The sequence below is a fragment of the Oncorhynchus nerka genome, linkage group LG22 (assembly GCF_034236695.1).
Source record: "Oncorhynchus nerka isolate Pitt River linkage group LG22, Oner_Uvic_2.0, whole genome shotgun sequence".
In the NCBI taxonomy this organism is placed as follows: domain Eukaryota; kingdom Metazoa; phylum Chordata; class Actinopteri; order Salmoniformes; family Salmonidae; genus Oncorhynchus; species Oncorhynchus nerka.
The window spans coordinates 94,883,378-94,908,628 of NC_088417.1; the positions used below are offsets into that span (position 1 = coordinate 94,883,378).

The window sequence follows — 25,251 nt, forward strand, 5'->3', positions numbered from 1 at the left end:
ACATTACACTGTGTTACTAATGCACAGACATCTTTTAGAGACCAAGATACATGACCCCTTTCCTTCTCTGCCTACACATTACACTGTGTTACGAATGCACAGACATCTTTTAGAGACCAAGATACATGACCCATTGTGTTTTCATGTGATGCTGAAGGAAAATAGTATTGCGTCCTCTGTGTTGTCTATGTTGTCAATGAATCCCAATTAAAAACATGTCTCTACTTACATAATGTTGGTCTTTGGTGTCTAGTTTAATGACTGTAGGACATGGGTTGGTATTTGGTGTCTAGTTTAATGGCAGTAGGACATGACCTTTCACACTTTGGAAGTTTAAATTCCAATAAAGTTTAGTGTTTCAGTGAGACTCACTTGGCAGAAAAACAAAACTTCCTGGGACACAAAGAGGGAGCCTACAGTGTTAATGGGGCCATTGTTTTTCAGACAATCAGTCAGGACAATCAATCACGAGGTTGGTGGGACCTGGGGAGGAGGGGCTCCTGGTAATGACTGGGGAGGAATCAGTGGAATGGTATCAAATACATTAACCACATGGTTTCCAGGTGTTTGATGCCATTCCATTAGCTCCGTTCCAGCCATTATTATGAGCCGTCCTCCCCTCAGCAGCCTCCACTGCAGCAGAGGGTGGAGAAGAAAAGCTACAAGTTATGAGCAAGGAAACCATGAATAAAGTCAAGCCAACCTGCCGGTTCCAAGTGGGAAAAAGCATCTGCTTTCTTTTTCAAATAGAAATAACAGCATTCTCCATGCACCTTAATTGATACATTTATAAGACCTAAATAAATTAGTAATCCGTTTGGAGAAGTGGATTGTAAAACCAGCCATATGGAAGCAAACTGAAAATCATATCAACATGAAAATGTATTGTGGCCACGTTGAAATAGGACAAAAATAGCTGTGCCATTCCGATTTTAATTGCGTGCCCTCGTGATTTTCTTGGATGACATTTGGAGACCCAAATTGATGGGCTGAAACTGCCGAGTTGATGTACGCGTTTTAGAATGTTTGGATTATACACCCAGGTTTTTCTGTTTTATTTTACAATTTGTATCATGTTAAACATTAGCCACTATCGTTAGCCACCATCAGTAATAAATAACCACGTATATTTATTTTTGCATCATTCCATTCCATTTACCTTTCTTTCCTCTGTCACGTCCTTGTGAATTGTTCCTGAGACTCGCTAGTAATATTGGATTATATTAGGCAAACGTTGTGCAATAATTGGGGTCCACGTAACGTAGCCTGTTTGCATCATTATAGAACTCGCACATAGCAGGTTAAACCTGGCGCCTGGATTAGAATGGATTTTATTGTTCAAACCTTATTGTACACTTTTTTCTAACTTCCAATATTTCATGTATTGAACTTGACTATGACAACTTTCAGGATGAATCAAACCACTGTATTTTTTATTCATTAATATATTCTGTGCATAAAGGCCCTCCAAACTGTTTTTTATTTGATTCGTACATAGGCTATTTCCTAACCACCAAATGTGCCTAAATAATCTACAAGATCTAAGTATTTTTAGATCTACCAGTTGGTGCTGAAACAGAAACAAATATACATAGATGGCTGTCTTTCATTGATTCCTACAGTATATTCTGTATTTAAAGGGATGGTTTAAGATACATGTACTGAAACCCCATTGAATAAAAGTTCACGAGAAAATCTGTTGACCAGCAAGTGGGAGGGTTTTCAGTGGTTGAATGACATTTATTCAGAGCGCGCAAGGTAGCCACACCGGCAGAGGCAACTGAATAAATTAAGTCTGAATACCAAATACTGAGAAGTGTTTAGGAAAAACATACGTTTATAAATCGGTATCGGGGCCCTACATGAGTTACATTCACTTGAGTGTGCTGCACCACCAACATCACAAGATAATATCTAATTTATCAAACATCAAGCAAGGCTCCAGATAAGTATTACACTCTAATAAAAATGGAAAAGGCAATATCCGATTACATATAACCCAATATCCATATGGTGATGTGGATAATTTGTTTTATATTGAATCGGAGAGACAGTATGAATGAATACTTCAGCTGGACGATTACTCAGACATGGCAGACATTGTTTACTGTAGTCTAGCGCTGAGGTAGCCCAAATGGCCGTCAGATGGCGATATTGAGTCGTTTAATCTCTGAGGCAGACTGCAGGGGTAGCATAGCTGGAGGCATTCTGGCCGAGCCAAGCACGTCAGACATCAGGCATGAGATGCCAAGAGGAGGAGATCTCAGGGGGCGAAGTGGTGTACTCTCACTCTGACTGGTCCTTCATTATTCTGTCACTGAAACTGTAACTGTGCTGCAGGCTACTACCACATCGCTGTTTATGCAGTACCTTGCATGTACCATTATATACTTTTCAGTTTGATACTGTACATCTTAAATATCTGTTATACATCATTTCAAATTATGTCTATTGGCAACCTCTAGTTACCTTACAACAACAAAAGACAATACAAACAAATGCATGTAACACAAATCTATAAATATATATTTTCACTCATGTACATCATAGAAAATGCATAAAATTGTAGTCCTATGATTTATATAATTTTCTTGCAGTATCTATGTTCTTACACAATAATTATGTTTTACACATTTTCTTAAAACAAATGTTTAAATGTGTCCTCAAAAAGTACCAAAAAATAAAATACACTAAAAGAAAAACCAACAAAACACAGAAGAAACGGCATAGCCTATAGCTATGCTACCTTGTCAAAGAGAGAAACACTACCAAAGATGGTAGAAACCTATTATCTCTGATTATGCTGCCTCTTCGTTCTAATCTTCACAGCTTCATCACAGCATGAGGAACACATGGGAGAACCTATTCAACTGAATGAGACAAGCCCATTCATGGTTGACAGCAGCAGATCCTCTCTAGGTAGATGGACTGAAGCGTACTGACAGACGTCTATAACACTTCAGGACATCTTCAGTACATTTATTCATACAGCCGTACTTCCATTGACCCAACAGTCTCTTTATACACCAGATAGACAACCCCGTATCCGGGGTAACGTTCTAGTGTATTGTAGATCAGGTTTATTCATTGGGCGATATTCCCCAGATTCAAATCTGTTAGGTCTACTATCAGGCCTCCCTTGTAAAATAGACTATTATCTGAATGAGACAATATTCAAATGTAAAGGCCCCCCTCCTATCAGGATTTGCTCTTCAGGGTGGGTCCGATAGTCTTTTTAGTCTTTGTGACAGGTTGAGTTGGCTTGGGTTTAGGGACCACAGTCTTTTTGGGTTTTGGCTGTAAAGACTTGAGTCCAAGGATCTCACAGTACTTGTTGCACAGATGCAAGGCTTTGAACTGATCAATGAATGACGTGGCACAGTTTCCCTTGAACCCCTTGTATCTAGAGAACAAACAAAAAACGAGACATTGCATGTGGTTTGTGGCGGCGTAATGTACAATCCACACAGAGGTGATTTAAACCATCAGGTTTTGTATTGTATTTATCTTGCAATACTCACCCTTTCTTACACGTGGCTATTCCAACATCTGTCAATCTCATGCCAACTCCTACAATGAAACGAGAGAAATCAATCAATCATTCAAGTTATTTATAAAGCCCTTTTTATGGCAGCAGTCACACGTGCTTCTACAGTAAATATATTATTTATATTTCTAATCTCCCACTTTCTTTGCACTGCTGTTAAGTACAGTAGCCAGACTGGACCTTGGCTCACTGTGCAGATGCAGTAACCTACCTTGCATGTCAGTGACGAGCAGGTTACCCTCAGTCTTGTGGTAAACCCAGTGCTGGAAAGTACAACACTTCTGTCCTGCCTCTGAGTCATTCCTCTTTAGGTTGATCTCCTTCCCGTCCCGAACAGAGTACTTGACAAACTCCCCCATCAGCTCCTCTTCCAGGGTGGCATACGGGATGTCGTTAGACGGACGGTGGACCAGGTATATTGGTATAATCCTGGACGGACGGACGGACGGACGGACGGGGGGGAGAAGAAGAAACAGGAAGGTTACTGTTTTGCATATTTCATTGGAAAAATGTCATGTTTTTGCTGTAACAGAGAGATTGGAACACAAAGTAAGCTGGAGTGAAGTTTAGGGGTTAAATTGAGTGGGACACAAGGACACAACGGCAGGAGAAGAGATGGCATCTAGGAATTGACACTGGGATTTACAGGCCCACACCCCACCAGACGATGATGTGCCAGCGATGACATCATACTCACTCTGGAACCTCTCCGAAGGCATCCTGTGTCTGGGCCACGGCTGTCCAGACCTTGATGTACTCTCTGGCTGTGTTCTGAACATGGCACTCCTGGAATCACACAATATACCAAATCTGAGCAGTTCTGCTGATGGTTACAACAGGGTTCAGGAAGTGACTGAATTGAAATTAAACTGACCCCAAAACCTGGGTCAGAGTATTACGCAATGTCAAATAGTGAGAGCAACTGTTTTTCTGACTCTAACCGTACCTCTGACCCTGTGTCTGGTGATATCAAGGTAAATAAACCCTCACCTCCACGGCCAGATTATAGTTCTTCTGAACCAACTCCTCGTTGTTCTGTGTCCCGTAGCTGATAGCATTGTGTACCTTGAGCACACAGTGGTGGCCCTGGGTGAAGACAGGCACCATACCGGCCTTGAGCCTGGTCCGGAAGGCCCTTCGGTGCATACCCTCTCCAAAGTGTTCCTTCTCTGTCACCAGACTGGCTGGCTGCTTCTTATCAAAGTACTGCTCTGACAGGAAGTCCTCTTTGAACAACAGACAGGAACATTTCACATCCTCCTCTTCGCCTACTAGCTCAGTGGGAGCAGCTGAGGTAGAGAGAGGAACGCAGTCATTCAGAAAGAGCCTTTAACATAGCATAACATATTCCGATGCTTCCGCAATGAATGACCTCTGAACTTTTATTACCTAACACCTTGTCTCAGATGTATACTGTATATCAAACTGAAATTCAGCATTAGATCGCTACTCACCTGTGATGTTTTTCTGGGGATTAGCCAGGATGACAATGTCACTCAGCACTATGAAAGAGACAGACAGAAACAGTGGGGGCTGTTAACTTCCAAATTATGTTTGTATTTTGCTGTTTTTATTGTGAGAGCCCTGTGGAGTAAGATTTCCAATACATTCATTGCACATGGCAAATAAAACCAGAAATTTGAAACTTGGATGTGAGTGTGACGTATGACGTGTCTTACGCTCATAGGTGAGGAGGTAGACTAACATGTCTTATCCTCATAGGTAGTCTAACGTGTCTTATCCTCATAGGTAGTCTAACGTGTCTTATCCTCATAGGTAGTCTAATGTGTCTTACCCTCGTAGGTGAGGAGGTAGTCTAACGGGTCTTACCCTCGTAGGTGAGGAGGTAGTCTAACATGTCTTATCCTCATAGGTAGTCTAACGTGTCTTATCCTCATAGGTAGTCTAACGTGTCTTATCCTCGTAGGTGAGGAGGTAGTCTAACGTGTCTTATCCTCGTAGGTGAGGAGGTAGTCTAACGTGTCTTATCCTCGTAGGTGAGGAGGTGGTCTAACGTGTCTAATCCTCATAGGTGAGGAGGTAGTCTAACATGTCTTATCCTCATAGGTAGTCTAACGTGTCTTATCCTCGTAGGTGAGGAGGTAGTCTAACGTGTCTTATCCTCATAGGTGAGGAGGTAGTCTAACGTGTCTTATCCTCGTAGGTGAGGAGGTAGTCTAACATGTCTTATCCTCATAGGTAGTCTAACGTGTCTTATCCTCGTAGGTGAGGAGGTAGTCTAACGTGTCTTATCCTCATAGGTGAGGAGGTAGTCTAACATGTCTTATCCTCGTAGGTGAGGAGGTAGTCTAACGTGTCTTATCCTCGTAGGTGAGGAGGTAGTCTAACGTGTCTTATCCTCATAGGTGAGGAGGTAGTCTAACATGTCTTATCCTCATAGGTAGTCTAACGTGTCTTACCCTCGTAGGTGAGGAGGTAGTCTAACGTGTCTTACCCTCGTAGGTGAGGAGGTAGTCTAACGTGTCTTATCCTCGTAGGTGAGGAGGTAGTCTAACGTGTCTTACCCTCGTAGGTGAGGACGTAGTCTAACGTGTCTTACCCTCGTAGGTGAGGAGGTAGTCTAACGTGTCTTATCCTCATAGGTCAGGAGGTAGTCTAACGTGTCTTACCCTTGTAGGTAGTCTAATGTGTCTTACCCTCATAGGTGAGGAGGTAGTCTAACATGTCTTATCCTCATAGGTAGTCTAACGTGTCTTACCCTCGTAGGTGAGGAGGTAGTCTAACATGTCTTATCCTCATAGGTAGTCTAACGTGTCTTATCCTCATAGGTAGTCTAACATGTCTTATCCTCGTAGGTGAGGAGGTAGTCTAACGTGTCTTATCCTCGTAGGTGAGGAGGTAGTCTAACGTGTCTTATCCTCGTAGGTGAGGAGGTCGTCTAACGTGTCTAATCCTCATAGGTGAGGAGGTAGTCTAACATGTCTTATCCTCATAGGTAGTCTAACGTGTCTTATCCTCGTAGGTGAGGAGGTAGTCTAACGTGTCTTATCCTCATAGGTGAGGAGGTAGTCTAACATGTCTTATCCTCATAGGTAGTCTAACGTGTCTTACCCTCGTAGGTGAGGAGGTAGTCTAACGTGTCTTATCCTCGTAGGTGAGGAGGTAGTCTAACGTGTCTTATCCTCGTAGGTGAGGAGGTGGTCTAACGTGTCTAATCCTCATAGGTGAGGAGGTAGTCTAACATGTCTTATCCTCATAGGTAGTCTAACGTGTCTTATCCTCGTAGGTGAGGAGGTAGTCTAACGTGTCTTATCCTCATAGGTGAGGAGGTAGTCTAACATGTCTTATCCTCATAGGTAGTCTAACGTGTCTTACCCTCGTAGGTGAGGAGGTAGTCTAACGTGTCTTATCCTTGTAGGTGAGGAAGTAGTCTAATGTGTCTTATCCTCATAGGTGAGGAGGTAGTCTAACGTGTCTTATCCTCATAGGTGAGGAGGTAGTCTAATGTGTCTTATCCTCATAGGTGAGGAGGTAGTCTAACATGTCTTATCCTCATAGGTAGTCTAACATGTCTTATCCTCATAGGTGAGGAGGTAGTCTAACGTGTCTTATCCTCGTAGGTGAGGAGGTAGTGTAACGTGTCTTATCCTCGTAGGTGAGGAGGTAGTGTAACGTGTCTTATACTCATAGGTATTCTAACATGTCTTATCCTCGTAGGTGAGGAGGTAGTCTAACGTGTCTTATCCTCATAGGTGAGGAGGTAGTCTAACGTGTCTTATCCTCGTAGGTGAGGAGGTAGTCTAACGTGTCTTATCCTCATAGGTGAGGAGGTAGTCTAACATGTCTTATCCTCATAGGTAGTCTAACGTGTCTTACCCTCGTAGGTGAGGAGGTAGTCTAACGTGTCTTATCCTCGTAGGTGAGGAAGTAGTCTAATGTGTCTTATCCTCATATGTGAGGAGGTAGTCTAACGTGTCTTACCCTCGTAGGTGAGGAGGTAGTCTAACATGTCTTATCCTCATAGGCAGTCTAAGGTGTCTTATCCTCGTAGGTGAAGAGGTAGTCTAACGTGTCTTACCCTCGTAGGTGAGGAGGTAGTCCAGGATCACAGAGCCATGGGAACAGAGGAGACTACAGCGGTACTTCCCCAGATCTTTATTGGAGGCCTTGGTGATGGTGAGACACACTCTGCTCTCATCTCCAGCACTACACAGAGCAGAAAGGAGAGAATAAACCTTGAATCATTATTCTGAATTAACATAATCTATTCATACTAAGGCTTTGTTCTCCAGTGTTTCCCAACCAGGGGTTCTATGAGACCATAGGCTCACGGGTGAAATGCGTATGAGGGGGTACTTCAGGTGTATTCTGTGCAGAGTAAAACTCAGTTGGTAGTACATTAATCGAAAAAGGTAGGAAACCCCTGCTCTATTAAACAACCCTGATGAAGGCAGCTTGCGGACAAAACATTGATTCATTAAAGAATAATGAAAGTGTTATATTGACAGTGATAAGAGTCTAATAACTGAAAGCTATATTCCTTTCATTTCTTGGTCCCTGTTCAAAACATACACCTGACTCAACGTACACCTGACTCAGCGTACACCTGACTCAGCGTACACCTGACTCAACGTACACCTGACTCAGCGTACACCTGACTCAACGTACACCTGACTCAGCGTACACCTGACTCAACGTACACCTGACTCAGCGTACACCTGACTCAACGTACACCTGACTCAGCGTACACCTGACTCAACGTACACCTGACTCAGCGTACACCTGACTCAGCGTACACCTGACTCAACGTACACCTGACTCAGCGTACACCTGACTCAGCGTACACCTGACTCAGCGTACACCTGACTCAACGTACACCTGACTCAGCGTACACCTGACTCAGCGTACACCTGACTCAGCGTACACCTGACTCAACGTACACCTGACTCAACGTACACCTGACTCAACGTACACCTGACTCAGCGTACACCTGACTCAGCGTACACCTGACTCAGCGTACACCTGACTCAACGTACACCTGACTCAGCGTACACCTGACTCAACGTACACCTGACTCAACGTACACCTGACTCAGCATACACCTGGCTCAGCATACACCTGACTCAACGTAGGTGTTGACATTTTTCAACAATGTTATTTCTAAAAGTTGTATTATGTAAGTAGAGACAGATAATATTACACAATAATCGTGACTGGCCGTATTCCAACTAAGTGGAGATTTCTGGAACAATAACGACGATATTGCACCTGATGCACAGTTGAATCATAGCGTTATATAAAAACTGAACCTTCCTCCCACTCACGGCTGAATCATCATCACACATTGATGGGTTAATATCTGCCAAATATATTGCTACAGTAACCTACACTGACAGAGAGCAACACCAAGTGGGCTTTCAAATAGTGGCGAGTCTCCCAAACCTCTCGTGGAGTATCCTCAGCTGTGATCTATACCATTACTATAATAGTACACTAAATCAACTGAGCCAACTAATAGTCAACCCTTTAATTAGTAGGATCAGGTACAGCTAGTTGGATCAGGTGTAGTTAGTTGGATCAGGTGTAGCTAGTTGGATCAGGTGTAGCTAGTTGGATCAGGTGTAGCTAGTTGGATCAGGTGTAGCTAGTTGGATCAGGTGTAGTTAGTTGGATCAGGTGTAGCTAGTTGGATCAGGTGTAGTTAGTTGGAACAGGTGTAGCTAGTTGCATCTGGTGTAGTTAGTTGGATCGGGTGTAGCTAGTTGGATCAGGTGTACCTAGTTGGATCAGGTGTAGTTAGTTGGAACAGGTGTAGTTAGTTGGATCAGGTGTAGCTAGCTGGATTGGTGTACCTAGCTGGATCTGGTGTAGCTAGTTGGATCAGGTGTAGCTAGTTGGATCAGGTGTAGTTAGTTGGAACAGGTGTAGTTAGTTGGATCAGGTGTAGCTAGCTGGATTGGTGTACCTAGCTGGATCTGGTGTAGCTAGTTGGATCAGGTGTAGCTAGTTGGATCAGGTGTAGTTAGTTGGAACAGGTGTAGTTAGTTGGATCAGGTTTAGCTAGCTGGATTGGTGTACCTAGCTGGATCTGGTGTAGCTAGTTGGATCTGGTGTAGCTAGTTGGATCAGGTGTAGCTAGTTGGATCAGGTGTAGTTAGTTGGAACAGGTGTAGTTAGTTGGATCAGGTTTAGCTAGCTGGATTGGTGTACCTAGCTGGATCTGGTGTAGCTAGTTGGATCTGGTGGAGCTAGTTGGATCTGGTGTAGCTAGTTGGATAAGGTGTAGTTAGTTGGATCAGGTTTAGCTAGCTGGATTGGTGTACCTAGCTGGATCTGGTGTAGCTAGTTGGATCTGGTGTAGCTAGTTGGATCTGGTGGAGCTAGTTGGATCAGGTGTAGTTAGTTGGATCAGGTTTAGCTAGCTGGATTGGTGTACCTAGCTGGATCTGGTGTAGCTAGTTGGATCTGGTGTAGCTAGTTGGATCTGGTGTAGCTAGTTGGATCTGGTGTAGCTAGTTTGATCTGGTGTAGTTAGTTGGATCTGGTGTAGCTAGTTGGATCTGGTGTAGTTAGTTGGAACAGGTGTAGTTAGTTGGATCAGGTTTAGCTAGCTGGATTGGTGTACCTAGCTGGATCTGGTGTAGCTAGTTGGATCTGGTGTAGCTAGTTGGATCTGGTGTAGTTAGTTGGATCTGGTGTAGCTAGCTGGATCTGGTGTAGCTAGTTGGATCTGGTGTAGCTAGCTGGATCTGGTGTAGCTAGTTGGATCAGGTGTAGCTAGTTGGAACAGGTGTAGTTAGTTGGATCAGGTTTAGCTAGCTGGATCAGGTGTACCTAGCTGGATCTGGTGTAGCTAGTTGGATCTGGTGTAGCTAGTTGGATCTGGTGTAGTTAGTTGGATCTGGTGTAGTTAGTTGGATCTGGTGTAGCTAGTTGGATCTGGTGTAGTTAGTTGGATCAGGTGTAGTTAGTTGGAACAGGTGTAGTTAGTTGGATCTGGTGTAGCTAGTTGGATCTGGTGTAGCTAGTTGGATCTGGTGTAGTTAGTTGGATCTGGTGTAGCTAGTTGGATCTGGTGTAGCTAGTTGGATCTGGTGTAGTTAGTTGGATCAGGTTTAGCTAGCTGGATTGGTGTACCTAGCTGGATCTGGTGTAGCTAGTTGGATCTGGTGTAGCTAGTTGGATCTGGTGTAGTTAGTTGGATCTGGTGTAGTTAGTTGGATCTGGTGTAGCTAGTTGGATCTGGTGTAGCTAGTTGGATCTGGTGTAGTTAGTTGGATCAGGTGTAGTTAGTTGGAACAGGTGTAGTTAGTTGGATCTGGTGTAGCTAGTTGGATATGGTGTAGCTAGTTGGATCTGGTGTAGTTAGTTGGATCTGGTGTAGCTAGTTGGATCTGGTGTAGCTAGTTGGATCTGGTGTAGTTAGTTGGATCAGGTTTAGCTAGCTGGATTGGTGTAGCTAGTTGGATCTGGTGTAGCTAGTTGGATCTGGTGTAGTTAGTTGGATCTGGTGTAGTTAGTTGGATCTGGTGTAGTTAGTTGGATCTGGTGTAGCTAGTTGGATCTGGTGTAGCTAGTTGGATCTGGTGTAGTTAGTTGGATCAGGTGTAGTTAGTTGGAACAGGTGTAGTTAGTTGGATCTGGTGTAGCTAGTTGGATATGGTGTAGCTAGTTGGATCTGGTGTAGTTAGTTGGATCTGGTGTAGCTAGTTGGATCTGGTGTAGCTAGTTGGATCTGGTGTAGCTAGTTGGATCTGGTGTAGTTAGTTGGATCAGGTGTAGTTAGTTGAAACAGGTGTAGTTAGTTGGATCTGGTGTAGCTAGCTGGATTGGTGTACCTAGCTGGATCTGGCGTAGCTAGTTGGATCTGGTGTAGCTAGTTGGATCTGGTGTAGCTAGTGGGATCAGGTGTAGTTAGTTGGAACAGGTGTAGTTAGTTGGATCAGGTTTAGCTAGCTGGATTGGTGTACCTAGCTGGATCTGGTGTAGCTAGTTGGATCTGGTGTAGCTAGTTGGATCTGGTGTAGTTAGTTGGATCTGGTGTAGCTAGTTGGATCTCGTGTAGCTAGTTGGATCTGGTGTAGTTAGTTGGATCAGGTGTAGTTAGTTGGAACAGGTGTAGCTAGTTGGATCTGGTGTAGCTAGTTAGATCTGGTGTAGCTAGTTGAATCAGGTGTAGTTAGTTGGAACAGGTGTAGTTAGTTGGATCAGGTTTAGCTAGCTGGATTGGTGTACCTAGCAGGATCTGGTGTAGCTAGCTGGATCTGGTGTAGCTAGCTGGATCTGGTGTACCTAGCTGGATCTGGTGTAGCTAGTTGGATCTGGTGTAGCTAGTTTGATCTGGTGTAGCTAGTTGGATCAGGTGTAGTTAGTTGGAACAGGTGTAGTTAGTTGGATCAGGTTTAGCTAGCTGGATTGGTGTACCTAGCTGGATGTGGTGTAGCTAGTTGGATCTGGTGTAGTTAGTTGGATCTGGTGTAGTTAGTTGGATCTGGTGTAGTTAGTTGGATCTGGTGTAGGTAGTTGGATCTGGTGTAGTTAGTTGGAACAGGTGTAGTTAGTTGGATCTGGTGTAGCTAGTTGGATCTAGTGTAGCTAGTTGGATCTGGTGTAGCTAGTTGGATCTGGTGTAGTTAATTGGATCTGGTGTAGCTAGTTGGATCTGGTGTAGCTAGTTGGATCTGGTGTAGCTAGTTGGATCTGGTGTAGTTAGTTGGATCTGGTGTAGCTAGTTGGATCTGGTGTAGCTAGTTGGATATGGTGTAGTTAGTTGGATCTGGTGTAGCTAGTTGGATCTGGTGTAGCTAGTTGGATCTGGTGTAGTTAGTTGGATCAGGTGTAGTTAGTTGGAACAGGTGTAGTTAGTTGGATCTGGTGTAGCTAGTTGGATCTGGTGTAGTTAGTTGGATCTGGTGTAGTTAGTTGGATCTGGTGTAGCTAGTTGGATCTGGTGTAGTTAGTTGGATCAGGTGTAGTTAGTTGGAACAGGTGTATTTAGTTGGATCTGGTGTAGCTAGTTGGATCTGGTGTAGCTAGTTGGATCAGGTGTAGTTAGTTGGAACAGGTGTAGTTAGTTGGATCAGGTTTAGCTAGCTGGATTGGTGTACCTAGCTGGATCTGGTGTAGCTAGTTGGATCTGGTGTAGCTAGTTGGATCTGGTGTAGCTAGATGGATCTGGTGTAGTTAGTTGGATCTGGTGTAGCTAGCTGGATCTGGTGTAGCTAGTTGGATCTGGTGTAGCTAGTTGGATCTGGTGCAGCTAGTTGGATCAGGTGTAGCTAGTTGGAACAGGTGTAGTTAGTTGGATCAGGTTTAGCTAGCTGGATCAGGTGTACCTAGCTGGATCTGGTGTAGCTAGTTGGATCTGGTGTAGCTAGTTGGATCTGGTGTAGTTAGTTGGATCTGGTGTAGTTAGTTGGATCTGGTGTAGCTAGTTGGATCTGGTGTAGCTAGTTGGATCTGGTGTAGTTAGTTGGATCAGGTGTAGTTAGTTGGATCAGGTGTAGTTAGTTGGATCTGGTGTAGCTAGTTGGATATGGTGTAGCTAGTTGGATCTGGTGTAGTTAGTTGGATCTGGTGTAGCTAGTTGGATCTGGTGTAGCTAGTTGGATCTGGTGTAGCTAGTTGGATCTGGTGTAGTTAGTTGGATCAGGTGTAGTTAGTTGAAACAGGTGTAGTTAGTTGGATCTGGTGTAGCTAGCTGGATTGGTGTACCTAGCTGGATCTGGCATAGCTAGTTGGATCTGGTGTAGCTAGTTGGATCTGGTGTAGCTAGTGGGATCAGGTGTAGTTAGTTGGAACAGGTGTAGTTAGTTGGATCAGGTTTAGCTAGCTGGATTGGTGTACCTAGCTGGATCTGGTGTAGCTAGTTGGATCTGGTGTAGCTAGTTGGATCTGGTGTAGTTAGTTGGATCTGGTGTAGCTAGTTGGATCTGGTGTAGCTAGTTGGATCTGGTGTAGTTAGTTGGATCAGGTGTAGTTAGTTGGAACAGGTGTAGCTAGTTGGATCTGGTGTAGCTAGTTAGATCTGGTGTAGCTAGTTGAATCAGGTGTAGTTAGTTGGAACAGGTGTAGTTAGTTGGATCAGGTTTAGCTAGCTGGATTGGTGTACCTAGCTGGATCTGGTGTAGCTAGCTGGATCTGGTGTACCTAGCTGGATCTGGTGTAGCTAGTTGGATCTGGTGTAGCTAGTTTGATCTGGTGTAGCTAGTTGGATCAGGTGTAGTTAGTTGGAACAGGTGTAGTTAGTTGGATCAGGTTTAGCTAGCTGGATTGGTGTACCTAGCTGGATGTGGTGTAGCTAGTTGGATCTGGTGTAGTTAGTTGGATCTGGTGTAGTTAGTTGGATCTGGTGTAGTTAGTTGGATCTGGTGTAGCTAGTTGGATCTGGTGTAGTTAGTTGGATCAGGTGTAGTTAGTTGGAACAGGTGTAGTTAGTTGGATCTGGTGTAGCTAGTTGGATCTAGTGTAGCTAGTTGGATCTGGTGTAGCTAGTTGGATCTGGTGTAGTTAATTGGATCTGGTGTAGCTAGTTGGATCTGGTGTAGCTAGTTGGATCTGGTGTAGCTAGTTGGATCTGGTGTAGTTAGTTGGATCTGGTGTAGCTAGTTGGATCTGGTGTAGCTAGTTGGATCTGGTGTAGTTAGTTGGATCTGGTGTAGCTAGTTGGATCTGGTGTAGCTAGTTGGATCTGGTGTAGTTAGTTGGATCAGGTGTAGTTAGTTGGAACAGGTGTAGTTAGTTGGATCTGGTGTAGCTAGTTGGATCTGGTGTAGTTAGTTGGATCTGGTGTAGTTAGTTGGATCTGGTGTAGCTAGTTGGATCTGGTGTAGCTAGTTGGATCAGGTGTAGTTAGTTGGAACAGGTGTAGTTAGTTGGATCAGGTTTAGCTAGCTGGATTGGTGTACCTAGCTGGATCTGGTGTAGCTAGTTGGATCTGGTGTAGCTAGTTGGATCTGGTGTAGCTAGTTGGATCTGGTGTAGTTAGTTGGATCTGGTGTAGCTAGCTGGATCTGGTGTACCTAGCTGGATCTGGTGTAGCTAGTTGGATCTGGTGTAGCTAGTTTGATCTGGTGTAGCTAGTTGGATCAGGTGTAGTTAGTTGGAACAGGTGTAGTTAGTTGGATCAGGTTTAGCTAGCTGGATTGGTGTACCTAGCTGGATGTGGTGTAGCTAGTTGGATCTGGTGTAGTTAGTTGGATCTGGTGTAGTTAGTTGGATCTGGTGTAGTTAGTTGGATCTGGTGTAGCTAGTTGGATCTGGTGTAGTTAGTTGGATCAGGTGTAGTTAGTTGGAACAGGTGTAGTTAGTTGGATCTGGTGTAGCTAGTTGGATCTAGTGTAGCTAGTTGGATCTGGTGTAGCTAGTTGGATCTGGTGTAGTTAATTGGATCTGGTGTAGCTAGTTGGATCTGGTGTAGCTAGTTGGATCTGGTGTAGCTAGTTGGATCTGGTGTAGTTAGTTGGATCTGGTGTAGCTAGTTGGATCTGGTGTAGCTAGTTGGATCTGGTGTAGTTAGTTGGATCTGGTGTAGCTAGTTGGATCTGGTGTAGCTAGTTGGATCTGGTGTAGTTAGTTGGATCAGGTGTAGTTAGTTGGAACAGGTGTAGTTAGTTGGATCTGGTGTAGCTAGTTGGATCTGGTGTAGTTAGTTGGATCTGGTGTAGTTAGTTGGATCTGGTGTAGCTAGTTGGATCTGGTGTAGCTAGTTGGATCAGGTGTAGTTAGTTGGAACAGGTGTAGTTAGTTGGATCAGGTTTAGCTAGCTGGATTGGTGTACCTAGCTGGATCTGGTGTAGCTAGTTGGATCTGGTGTAGCTAGTTGGATCTGGTGTAGCTAGTTGGATCTGGTGTAGTTAGTTGGATCTGGTGTAGCTAGCTGGATCTGGTGTAGCTAGTTGGATCTGGTGTAGCTAGTTGGATCTGGTGTAGCTAGTTGGATCAGGTGTAGCTAGTTGGAACAGGTGTAGTTAGTTGGATCAGGTTTAGCTAGCTGGATCAGGTGTACCTAGCTGGATCTGGTGTAGCTAGTTGGATCTGGTGTAGCTAGTTGGATCTGGTGTAGTTAGTTGGATCTGGTGTAGTTAGTTGGATCTGGTGTAGCTAGTTGGATCTGGTGTAGCTAGTTGGATCTGGTGTAGTTAGTTGGATCAGGTGTAGTTAGTTGGAACAGGTGTAGTTAGTTGGATCTGGTGTAGCTAGTTGGATCTGGTGTAGCTAGTTGGATCTGGTGTAGTTAGTTGGATCTGGTGTAGCTAGTTGGATCTGGTGTATTTAGTTGGATCAGGTTTAGCTAGCTGGATTGGTGTACCTAGCTGGATCTGGTGTAGCTAGTTGGATCTGGTGTAGCTAGTTGGATCTGGTGTAGTTAGTTGGATCTGGTGTAGTTAGTTGGATCAGGTGTAGTTAGTTGGATCAGGTGTAGTTAGTTGGAACAGGTGTAGTTAGTTGGAACAGGTGTAGTTAGTTGGATCTGGTGTAGCTAGTTGGATATGGTGTAGCTAGTTGGATCTGGTGTAGTTAGTTGGATCTGGTGTAGCTAGTTGGATCTGGTGTAGCTAGTTGGATCTGGTGTAGCTAGTTGGATCTGGTGTAGTTAGTTGGATCAGGTGTAGTTAGTTGAAATAGGTGTAGTTAGTTGGATCTGGTGTAGCTAGCTGGATTGGTGTACCTAGCTGGATCTGGCGTAGCTAGTTGGATCTGGTGTAGCTAGTTGGATCTGGTGTAGCTAGTGGGATCAGGTGTAGTTAGTTGGAACAGGTGTAGTTAGTTGGATCAGGTTTAGCTAGCTGGATTGGTGTACCTAGCTGGATCTGGTGTAGCTAGTTGGATCTGGTGTAGTTAGTTGGATCAGGTGTAGTTAGTTGGAACAGGTGTAGTTAGTTGGATCAGGTTTAGCTAGCTGGATTGGTGTACCTAGCTGGATCTGGTGTAGCTAGTTGGATCTGGTGTAGCTAGTTGGATCTGGTGTAGTTAGTTGGATCTGGTGTAGTTAGTTGGATCTGGTGTAGTTAGTTGGATCTGGTGTAGCTAGTTGGATCTGGTGTAGTTAGTTGGATCAGGTGTAGTTAGTTGGAACAGGTGTAGTTAGTTGGATCTGGTGTAGCTAGTTGGATCTAGTGTAGCTAGTTGGATCTGGTGTAGCTAGTTGGATCTGGTGTAGTTAATTGGATCTGGTGTAGCTAGTTGGATCTGGTGTAGTTAGTTGGATCTGGTGTAGCTAGTTGGATCTGGTGTAGCTAGTTGGATCTGGTGTAGTTAGTTGGATCTGGTGTAGCTAGTTGGATCTGGTGTAGCTAGTTGGATCTGGTGTAGTTAGTTGGATCTGGTGTAGCTAGTTGGATCTGGTGTAGCTAGTTGGATCTGGTGTAGTTAGTTGGATCAGGTGTAGTTAGTTGGAACAGGTGTAGTTAGTTGGATCTGGTGTAGCTAGTTGGATCTGGTGTAGTTAGTTGGATCTGGTGTAGCTAGTTGGATCTGGTGTAGTTAGTTGGATCTGGTGTAGCTAGTTGGATATGGTGTAGCTAGTTGGATCTGGTGTAGCTAGTTGGATCTGGTGTAGCTAGTTGGATCTGGTGTAGCTAGTTGGATCTGGTGTAGTTAGTTGGATCTGGTGTAGCTAGTTGGATCTGGTGTAGCTAGTTGGATCTGGTGTAGTTAGTTGGATCAGGTGTAGTTAGTTGGAACAGGTGTAGTTAGTTGGATCAGGTGTAGTTAGTTGGAACAGGTGTAGTTAGTTGGATCTGGTGTAGCTAGTTGGATCTGGTGTAGTTAGTTGGATCTGGTGTAGCTAGTTGGATCTGGTGTAGCTAGTTGGATCTGGTGTAGCTAGTTGGATCTGGTGTAGCTAGTTGGATCTGGTGTAGTTAGTTGGATCTGGTGTAGCTAGTTGGATCTGGTGTAGCTAGTTGGATCTGGTGTAGTTAGTTGGAACAGGTGTAGTTAGTTGGATCTGGTGTAGCTAGTTGGATCTGGTGTAGTTAGTTGGATCTGGTGTAGCTAGTTGGATCTGGTGTAGCTAGTTGGATCTGGTGTAGTTAGTTGGATCTGGTGTAGATAGTTGGATCTGGTGTAGTTAGTTGGATCAGGTGTAGTTAGTTGGAACAGGTGTAGTTAGTTGGATCTGGTGTAGCTAGTTGGATCTGGTGTAGCTAGTTGGATATGGTGTAGCTAGTTGGATCTGGTGTAGCTAGTTGGATCTGGTGTAGTTAGTTGGATCAGGTGTAGTTAGTTGGAACAGGTGTAGTTAGTTGGATCTGGTGTAGCTAGTTGGATCTGGTGTAGTTAGTTGGATCTGGTGTAGCTAGTTGGATCTGGTGTAGCTAGTTGGATCTGGTGTAGCTAGTTGGATCTGGTGTAGTTAGTTGGATCTGGTGTAGCTAGTTGGATCTGGTGTAGCTAGTTGGATCTGGTGTAGTTAGTACAGTGCCTTCGGAAAGTATTCAGACCCCTTCCCTTTTTCCACATTTTGTTACGTTACAGCCTTATTCTAAAATTGATTAAATTAATGTTCTTATTTATCAATCTACACGCAATACCCCATAGTTAGAAACTTTTGAAAATGTATTAAAAATAAAAACAGAAATACCTTATTTACATAAGTATTGCTATGAGATTCGAAATTGAGCTTAGGCCCTGTTTCCATTGATCATCCTTGAGATGTTTTTACAACTTGATTGGAGTCCACCTGTGGTAAATTCAATTGATTGGACATGATTTGGAAAGGCACATACCTATCTATATAAGGTCCCACAGGTGACAGTGCATGTCAGAGCAAAAACCAAGCCATGAGGTCAAAGGAATTGTCCGTAGAGCTCTGAGACAGGATTGTGTCGAGGCACAGTTCTGTGGAAGGGTACCAAAACATTTCTGCAGCATTGAAGGTCCCCAAGAACACAGTGGCTTCCATCATTCTGAAATGGAAGAAGTTTGGAACCACCAAGATTCTTCCTAGAGCTGGCTGCCTGGCCAAATTGAGCAATTGGGAGAGAAGGGCCTTGGTCAGGGAGGTGACCAAGAACCCGATGGTCACTTTGACAGAACTCCAGAGTCCCTCTGTGGAGATGGGAGAACCTTCCAGAAGTACAACCATCTCTGCAGCACTCCACCAATCAGGCCTTTATGGTAGAGTGATCAAAACGGAAGCCACTCTTCAGTGAAAGGCACATGCCAGCCCTTTTGGAGTTTGCAAAATGACACCTAAAGGACTTGCAGACCATGAGAAAGAAGATGATCTGGTCTGATGAAACCAAGATTGAACTCTTTGGCCTGAATGCCAAGCGTCACGTCTGGAGGAAAACTGGCACCATCCCTACGGGGAAGCATGCTGGTGGCAGTATCATGCTGTGGGGATGTTTTTCAGCGGCAGGGACTGTGAGACCAGTCAGGATACAGGGAAAGCTGAATGGGTCAAAGTACAGCAAGATTCTTGATGAAAACCTTCTCCAGAGCGCTCAGGAACTCAGACTGGGGAGAAGGTTCACCTTCCAACAGGACAACGACCCTAAGCACACAGCCAAGACAACGAAGGAGTGGCTTCAGGAGAGGTCTCTGAATGTCCTTGATTGGCCCAGCCAGAGCCTGGACTTGAACCCGATCGAACATCTCTGGAGAGACCTGAAAATAGCTGTGTAGTGAGGCTCCCCAGCCAACCTGACAAGTTTGTAGCGTCATACTCAAGAAGACTCAAGGCTTTAATCGCTGCCAAAGGTGCTTCAACAAAGTACTAAGTAAAGGGTCTGAATACTTATGTCTCCCAGAACTGGGCAAACATTTAGCAAACATTTCTAAAAAAAAAAAAAAAGGTTTTGCTTAGTCATTATGCGGTATTGTGTGTAGGTTGACGATGGAAAAACAACAACAATTTAATCCATTTTAGAATAAGTCTGTAACGTAACAAAATGTGGAAAAAGTCAAGAGGTCTGAATACATTCCGAATGCGTACTGAAATTGATCAAATAAATGGAATGCCTGGGAGTATTAAATAAGATATTTGAGAAACACTGAAACATGGTAACGGGGTAGGGTAACTAGCTCTCCCATAGGAACGTTTAAGGGCATGGACAATATAATAGTGTCAAATAAAATCAGGACTTGTACCTTCTCTTGATCTCAGCCAACACTGTCCCATCTCTGGTCCAGGTGACAGTGTAGTCAGTAAAGACAGCCGTGAACTGACACCCTAGACTGAGACTCTGAGGATCGCCACTGACAGGCACGGCCTGGATCCGTTGCACCACTCTGGGCACTGGAAGAAAATATACACATATATGTCTAAGATTTACACAGAAAATGTATATTATCGTTAATAATCATTTTAGAGTAGTTATCATAACATTAGACATGGGCTCAAATAGATTTATTGCTTTCTTTCAAATAGATAACCTGCGTAATCGAACCAATCGAATTGTTTCAAGTGCAAATCATGCCCATGTGGCGCTCCAAGTAGGCTCAATCAAACGCTCTACGTATTTGAAAGAAAACAAATACCATATGAACCCAGGTCGGTGTAATAGAGTATACTGCAGTGCATTCCCACCTTCTTTTGGTGCATGATGTGTTCTCTGTTTCAGTACATCACTGTAGGCCTTCCTACGAGTCGTCTCAACAGCAGCCTTGGATTCATGTTTACCAAACTTGTCCTCAGACAGACGGCGACGCTTGATGACATCATCATTGGGCTGCTGGCCAATGGGGATGGTAGACTGGGGTACCATGGAGGAAGGGTCACTCACTGTTGCACCTTGGCTGATGACAGAAGCGTCAACCAGAGATTTCACACCAGGTTGTTTCTGAGCACTGTCTGAATGAACACTGTCCTTCTTACAAGGCAGACCTGCTGTAGTCTTATCTTTGGTTTTCCCAGCTTTGGCTCCAAATTTGGCAACAAAGGTGTCTATTTTCCCATTGGTAGCAGTCTTCTGCTTAGCCCTGTTCTCCACCTCAACCAAGGAGTCTATCCCCTCGCTCTTCACTGATGCATTCTGGGAGTGTTTCCCAGAGTGTTTCTTCTTCTTCCCGTGGGCGTGGCCTTTGGTGTTAACATTCTCTGTTATGACAATAGTCTCTTTGACAGTCACAGGTCCATCGTCGCCATCCTCGCGTGTTGTTAGGGGATCACATTTAATGTTAGATCCGAGCGGTAGGTTCTCTTGTGTTTTGGAGGTTGGTGGGGCCAGATGGTGAACCACAGCTGGCTTGTCTTTCTTGGAGTGTGTTCTGGTTTTATGAGGCATCTTGGAGCCTTTCTTTACGTCTGCTGTAACACAGTGGTTGGGTTCTTTATTTCTGTCTGATTGTATTTGTTTCAACAAGGATGTTCTGGAGTCTAGAGGGTTCTCCTGGTCTAGAGTGAAGTATGCAACACGTTCCTTCTCTGAGATCATCAAGTGATCACCGGTCACAATGATATAGTTGGAGAGTTCTTTACCGAGGGAGCTGACCTCATGTGGGACTGTGATGTTTTTCTTTCTGTCAAGAGACCAAGATGCTGTTGATTCCTCACTTGACGAAGACGATGCTGGAATGTCCCTGTTCAGATTCTGACCGGAGCAAACGGTCAACTTTCCACCCTTGTCCTCTGATGTTGTATCTCTAGAACCCGTATTCCTCTTTGTTTTCGTCAACAACAGTTTTTCCTCTTTGTTTACCACAGGTGTCTTCTTATCAATCTTCCCTCGGAAACAGGCGGGCAAAACGGGCAGTCGGGGCACATTAGATTGTATAAACCCACAGCTCTGACCTCGTTGCTCATTGAGCAGTGATCTCTTAGGACTGGCTTGGACGGATTCCTCTTCCAAAGCGCTGTTCTTCCGGCAAAAGAGAGATCGGCCCACACTGAGACTCAGAGGAGCTAAAGGCATAACAGGCATTAAAAATGATGGATTCCCCCACTGTGGCCTCTTCCCCTCCGTCTCCTGGAGGTCCTTCCTGTCTGTGTTGGGGGACACATGTATGTCCGCCTTAATGCCCCGGGACGTTGTGTCTCTGTGTGCCGGCACGTATGTGTTCCTGCCAGAGTCTGTGGTACATTGAAACTTCTTAAATGACTGTTGATGTCTCTTGTCGCCACACAGATGCTCCACCTGATGTGCCTTGCTACTGGAAGGGTAACCGGAGACGCTCACCAACCCATAACTTCTCTCTTCATCTTCCCCCTCAATGAACAAGCCGCCCAGCTGGGAGAGACTGTTTTCTGTCACATTTTGCACTGCATCTCTAAGGTGCTACATGGGGAGAAATAAACAACATTTAAAATGGTTCAATAGTCAGCGAAGGTGTAGGTTCAGCCCTAATGTATGTGCTCTCTGTCACCTGGAGCTGCATGACAAATGGTACCTTGTCAGCTTGGGGGTTTGAACTTGCAACCTTCCGGTTACTAGTCCAACGCTCTAACCACTAGGCTTCCTGCCGCCTCTACACTCTAACCACTAGGCTACCCTGCCGCCTCTACGCTCTAACCACTAGGCTACCCTGCCGCCTCTACACTCTAACCACTAGGCTACCCTGCCGCCTGAAATATTACTGCCCACTACACAGGTTAATATTGAAAGGTTCAATATGCAAAGATTCAAAAGACATTAAATAGTATAAACATGTTCAGATAAGTCGTAAGTTAGTAGCAGGTTAGACAATAAAGAAGGATAATTATTGTTCCCGAAGACATCTATCTAAAACATATTTATTTCTCATATATTTGTTGTCATAGATTGTCGTAAACATATCTTGCTGTATAACAACTTGCATTATGTTGATCAGAGTCAACAGTCTTACATATAACTTACTGTAAATGTGGGAGTGGTCTGGTCTATAGCACTGTTATGGGCAGTGCACTATTAACTGTGCAACTCAAAATGTTTTAGCCAATCAGTGTCCCTTTATCCTCCCAGGCCTTTAACCCAGTGATTGAGCTTTGTTAGACTGCTCTGAAGGTGTGTGTGTGTGTGTGTGTGTGTGTGTGTGTGTGTGTGTGTGTGTGTTGTGTGAGAGAGAGAGAGAGAGAGAGAGAGAGTACGGGTGAAGAGAGTCTTGTTACACTCCTTAGCTGTGCTTCCATCCTGGGGTGCGTGCTATTATCATCAAACACCCACTAAAATTAGCGATGCCATTTCTGTTCTGTCTATCTGAGTTTTTTCTAGGCCTCTCATTTCCTTAGACCACTTCACAGGGCCAGCTGTCAGTCTCAGAGCTATCCTCCCAGAGCTAGTCTCCCAGAGCTAGTCTCCCAGAGCTAGCCGAGAGCTATCCTCCCAGAGCTAGGCGAGAGCTATTCTCCCAGAGCTAGTCTCCCAGAGATAGCCGAGAGCTATCCTCCCAGAGCTAGCCGATAGCTATCCTCCCAGAGCAAGTCTTCCAGAGCTAGCCGAGAGCTATCCTCCCAGAGCTAACCTCCCAGAGCTAGCCCAGAGCTAACCTCCCAGAGCTAGCCCAGAACTAGGCTCCCAGAGCTAGCCCAGAGCTAGGCTTCCAGAGCTAGCCCAGAGCTAACCGCCCAGAGCTAGGCCCCCAGAGCTAGCCCAGAGCTAGGCTCCCAGAGCTAGCCCAGAGTTAGGCTCCCAGAGCTAGCCCAGAGCTAGGCTCTCACATGAGAAATCAAGGAACAGATACTACCTAACAACCCTTCCACATCTGACTCAGTCAAGCTGAATAAACCAACATACTGTAGCGACCAGGGTGGCTTGGCTGTTTCAGACCACCTTCAGTCCTCAGTCAGACTACGTGCCACTGGCTACAGAATAGTGCTCTGCCCTACATAAGAGTTTCCTATACTCTTTTTTCTCTCTCTCTCTCTCTCTCTCTCTCTCTCTCTCTCGGTGCTTGGCTGGCTGTGAAGGTATGGAATACTGAACGTTGTGATGATGTTTCAGGTTGCAGTGTAATTGATGTTGTGGGCTATTATTAGTCCATGATAAAGGTGAGTGACGCCTCAGGGTTAGTTTCTGACCGACAGAAAGACTCTAGTGAAAGTGTGTGTGTCAGTACAATGCCGCTGTTGCGTCCTTGGGTTAGGAAGTCTAAAATAAACATACTTTCTCCATCTCGAAAAATGTAATGATTTAACAGAAATAACCAAATATTCAGTTAACTGCACGACCATTCAGTTGTAAACAAACAAATCCACTGCTGTTGATCAACTACTACAGTATCTAAATCTAATAACATAATACACTTGAAATCTTACCTGGTTCTGAAATCTGCCAACACTGTCCTCTAGTAAATAACTGTCTCTCTTGTGGCTAATATCAATGTCTGTTTCCATTTCCAACACATCTCTCCCCACAGGCGCAGCACCCGAGGCGGATGAGGAAAAGGATATGGGCGGAGGAGCCAGCACCGCCTCAGTCGTATTGATCACCAGCCCGTAGAGTTTGGTGGTGGGAGAGGCCAGTGTGTCAGACGATGAACCCAGGGTTGAGTGGCTATCTGTGGGATAGGCAGAGCAGTCATCCTCAATGATCACCAGCTCTCCAACAGGCTCCTGATCTCCCTGCACTGCTGATGATATACACCCGCTGTGGGACTCCTCTGTCTGGGTGTCTTCCCCTTCCCCTTCCCTGTCCTGGAGGCTACCCACTACCAGTAGCTCTTCTGGCCCAGCGAGGATGGGGCTCTCTGGGCTGGCTCTGGGCTCCACTGCCTGGTGTTGGATGGCCATGGGTGTCTGTGGATATGCTTGTGCCTGTCCCTGTTTCTGTGTGAGTGCAGCTGTTCCTGTAAAGTCTTCGGGTCGCGGTCCTCCTCCAGGGACTATGACAGCCCAGTCGGAGAACGTGCTATACCAGCTGTCAGTGGACACAGACCTATCAAAAGGTGGCACAGACAACCCCTGGTCCGAATCACAGCCTCCCTGACCAATAGCAGCCTCCGTTCCCAGTAGGAAACCCGACTCCTTTGTGTTGTCCGGACATTCTGTGACACCGCTGCCTCTGATAGGATAAAGGCCCCACTCGTCCCCACCCAAAATAGCCCCTTCTTCCCCCTCCCCATCCTCAGCTGCCAGGGTCTGATACTGGCACGCGTCCAGCCACAACTCGTTAGGACTGTCATTGTTTTCCTCTGAGCGCTTTAAACTAGCTCCCTCTGTCCCATCATGTGTCACACTAGTGATGCTATCACATAAGACCCAATAAGCATCAACAGGTGGTGGTGTAGCATCATGATAGCCCGGTGCTAGTCCCTCTGACTGGGCCATGTCCTCTTTCTCTGTCCTAACATGGTGGTGGTGGTGGTGGTGGTTTAAGAGTCCTGTCACCGGATCCTGGGTGACTAGCATTAAGACATGTGTGTCACAGTGACAGTCAGTCACATTGTCCTCCACTGTGTCATTTTTATGGGTAATCTGTCGCGTCTCCTGGATTAGGTTAAGTGTGTCAGGGTCAGTGACGCTGGCCTGGGTATTTGAGTGAGGGGGTATAGGTTCCATAGGGCCAACACTGATACCAATACCAACACCATGTATCCGTTTGTGACTGGGACAGGGGCGATGGGGGGCCACTGGCCCCTGTGGGGGGTGGATTAAGACAAGTGTGTCAGGGTCAGTGATGCTGTTCTCTGTCTGGGTATTTGGCTTACGGGATATGGGCTCCATGAAGTCGGCACCTTCTATCCCTCTGGGGCCAGGGCTGGGGCTCGGACCTGGCCAGCAGTGGGGCTCTGGGCCCTGGGAGGTGAGTGCAGGTTTGAGCTGGGTGTCTGGGAGGGGTGGTATGGGTTCCGTAGAACAGAGCCTGTACATCCGTCTGCGG

General features: G+C 45.2%; 1 protein-coding gene across 1 annotated transcript; it reads right to left on the minus strand.

The window, feature by feature from the left end:
* Positions 1-297: 297 nt before the first annotated feature.
* alpk2 (alpha-kinase 2) lies at positions 298-24,446 on the minus strand. Its single transcript, XM_065007605.1, has 10 exons — positions 23,688-24,446; positions 20,046-21,732; positions 19,607-19,754; positions 7,587-7,714; positions 5,002-5,049; positions 4,538-4,836; positions 4,245-4,333; positions 3,759-3,976; positions 3,522-3,570; positions 298-3,403 (listed from the first exon to the last, which is right to left on the minus strand). The coding sequence occupies exons 1-10, from the start codon at positions 24,159-24,161 to the stop codon at positions 3,199-3,201; spliced, it is 3,345 nt and encodes a 1,114-aa protein (XP_064863677.1). The 5' UTR covers positions 24,162-24,446; the 3' UTR covers positions 298-3,198.
* Between the last annotated feature and the right edge of the window lie 805 nt (positions 24,447-25,251).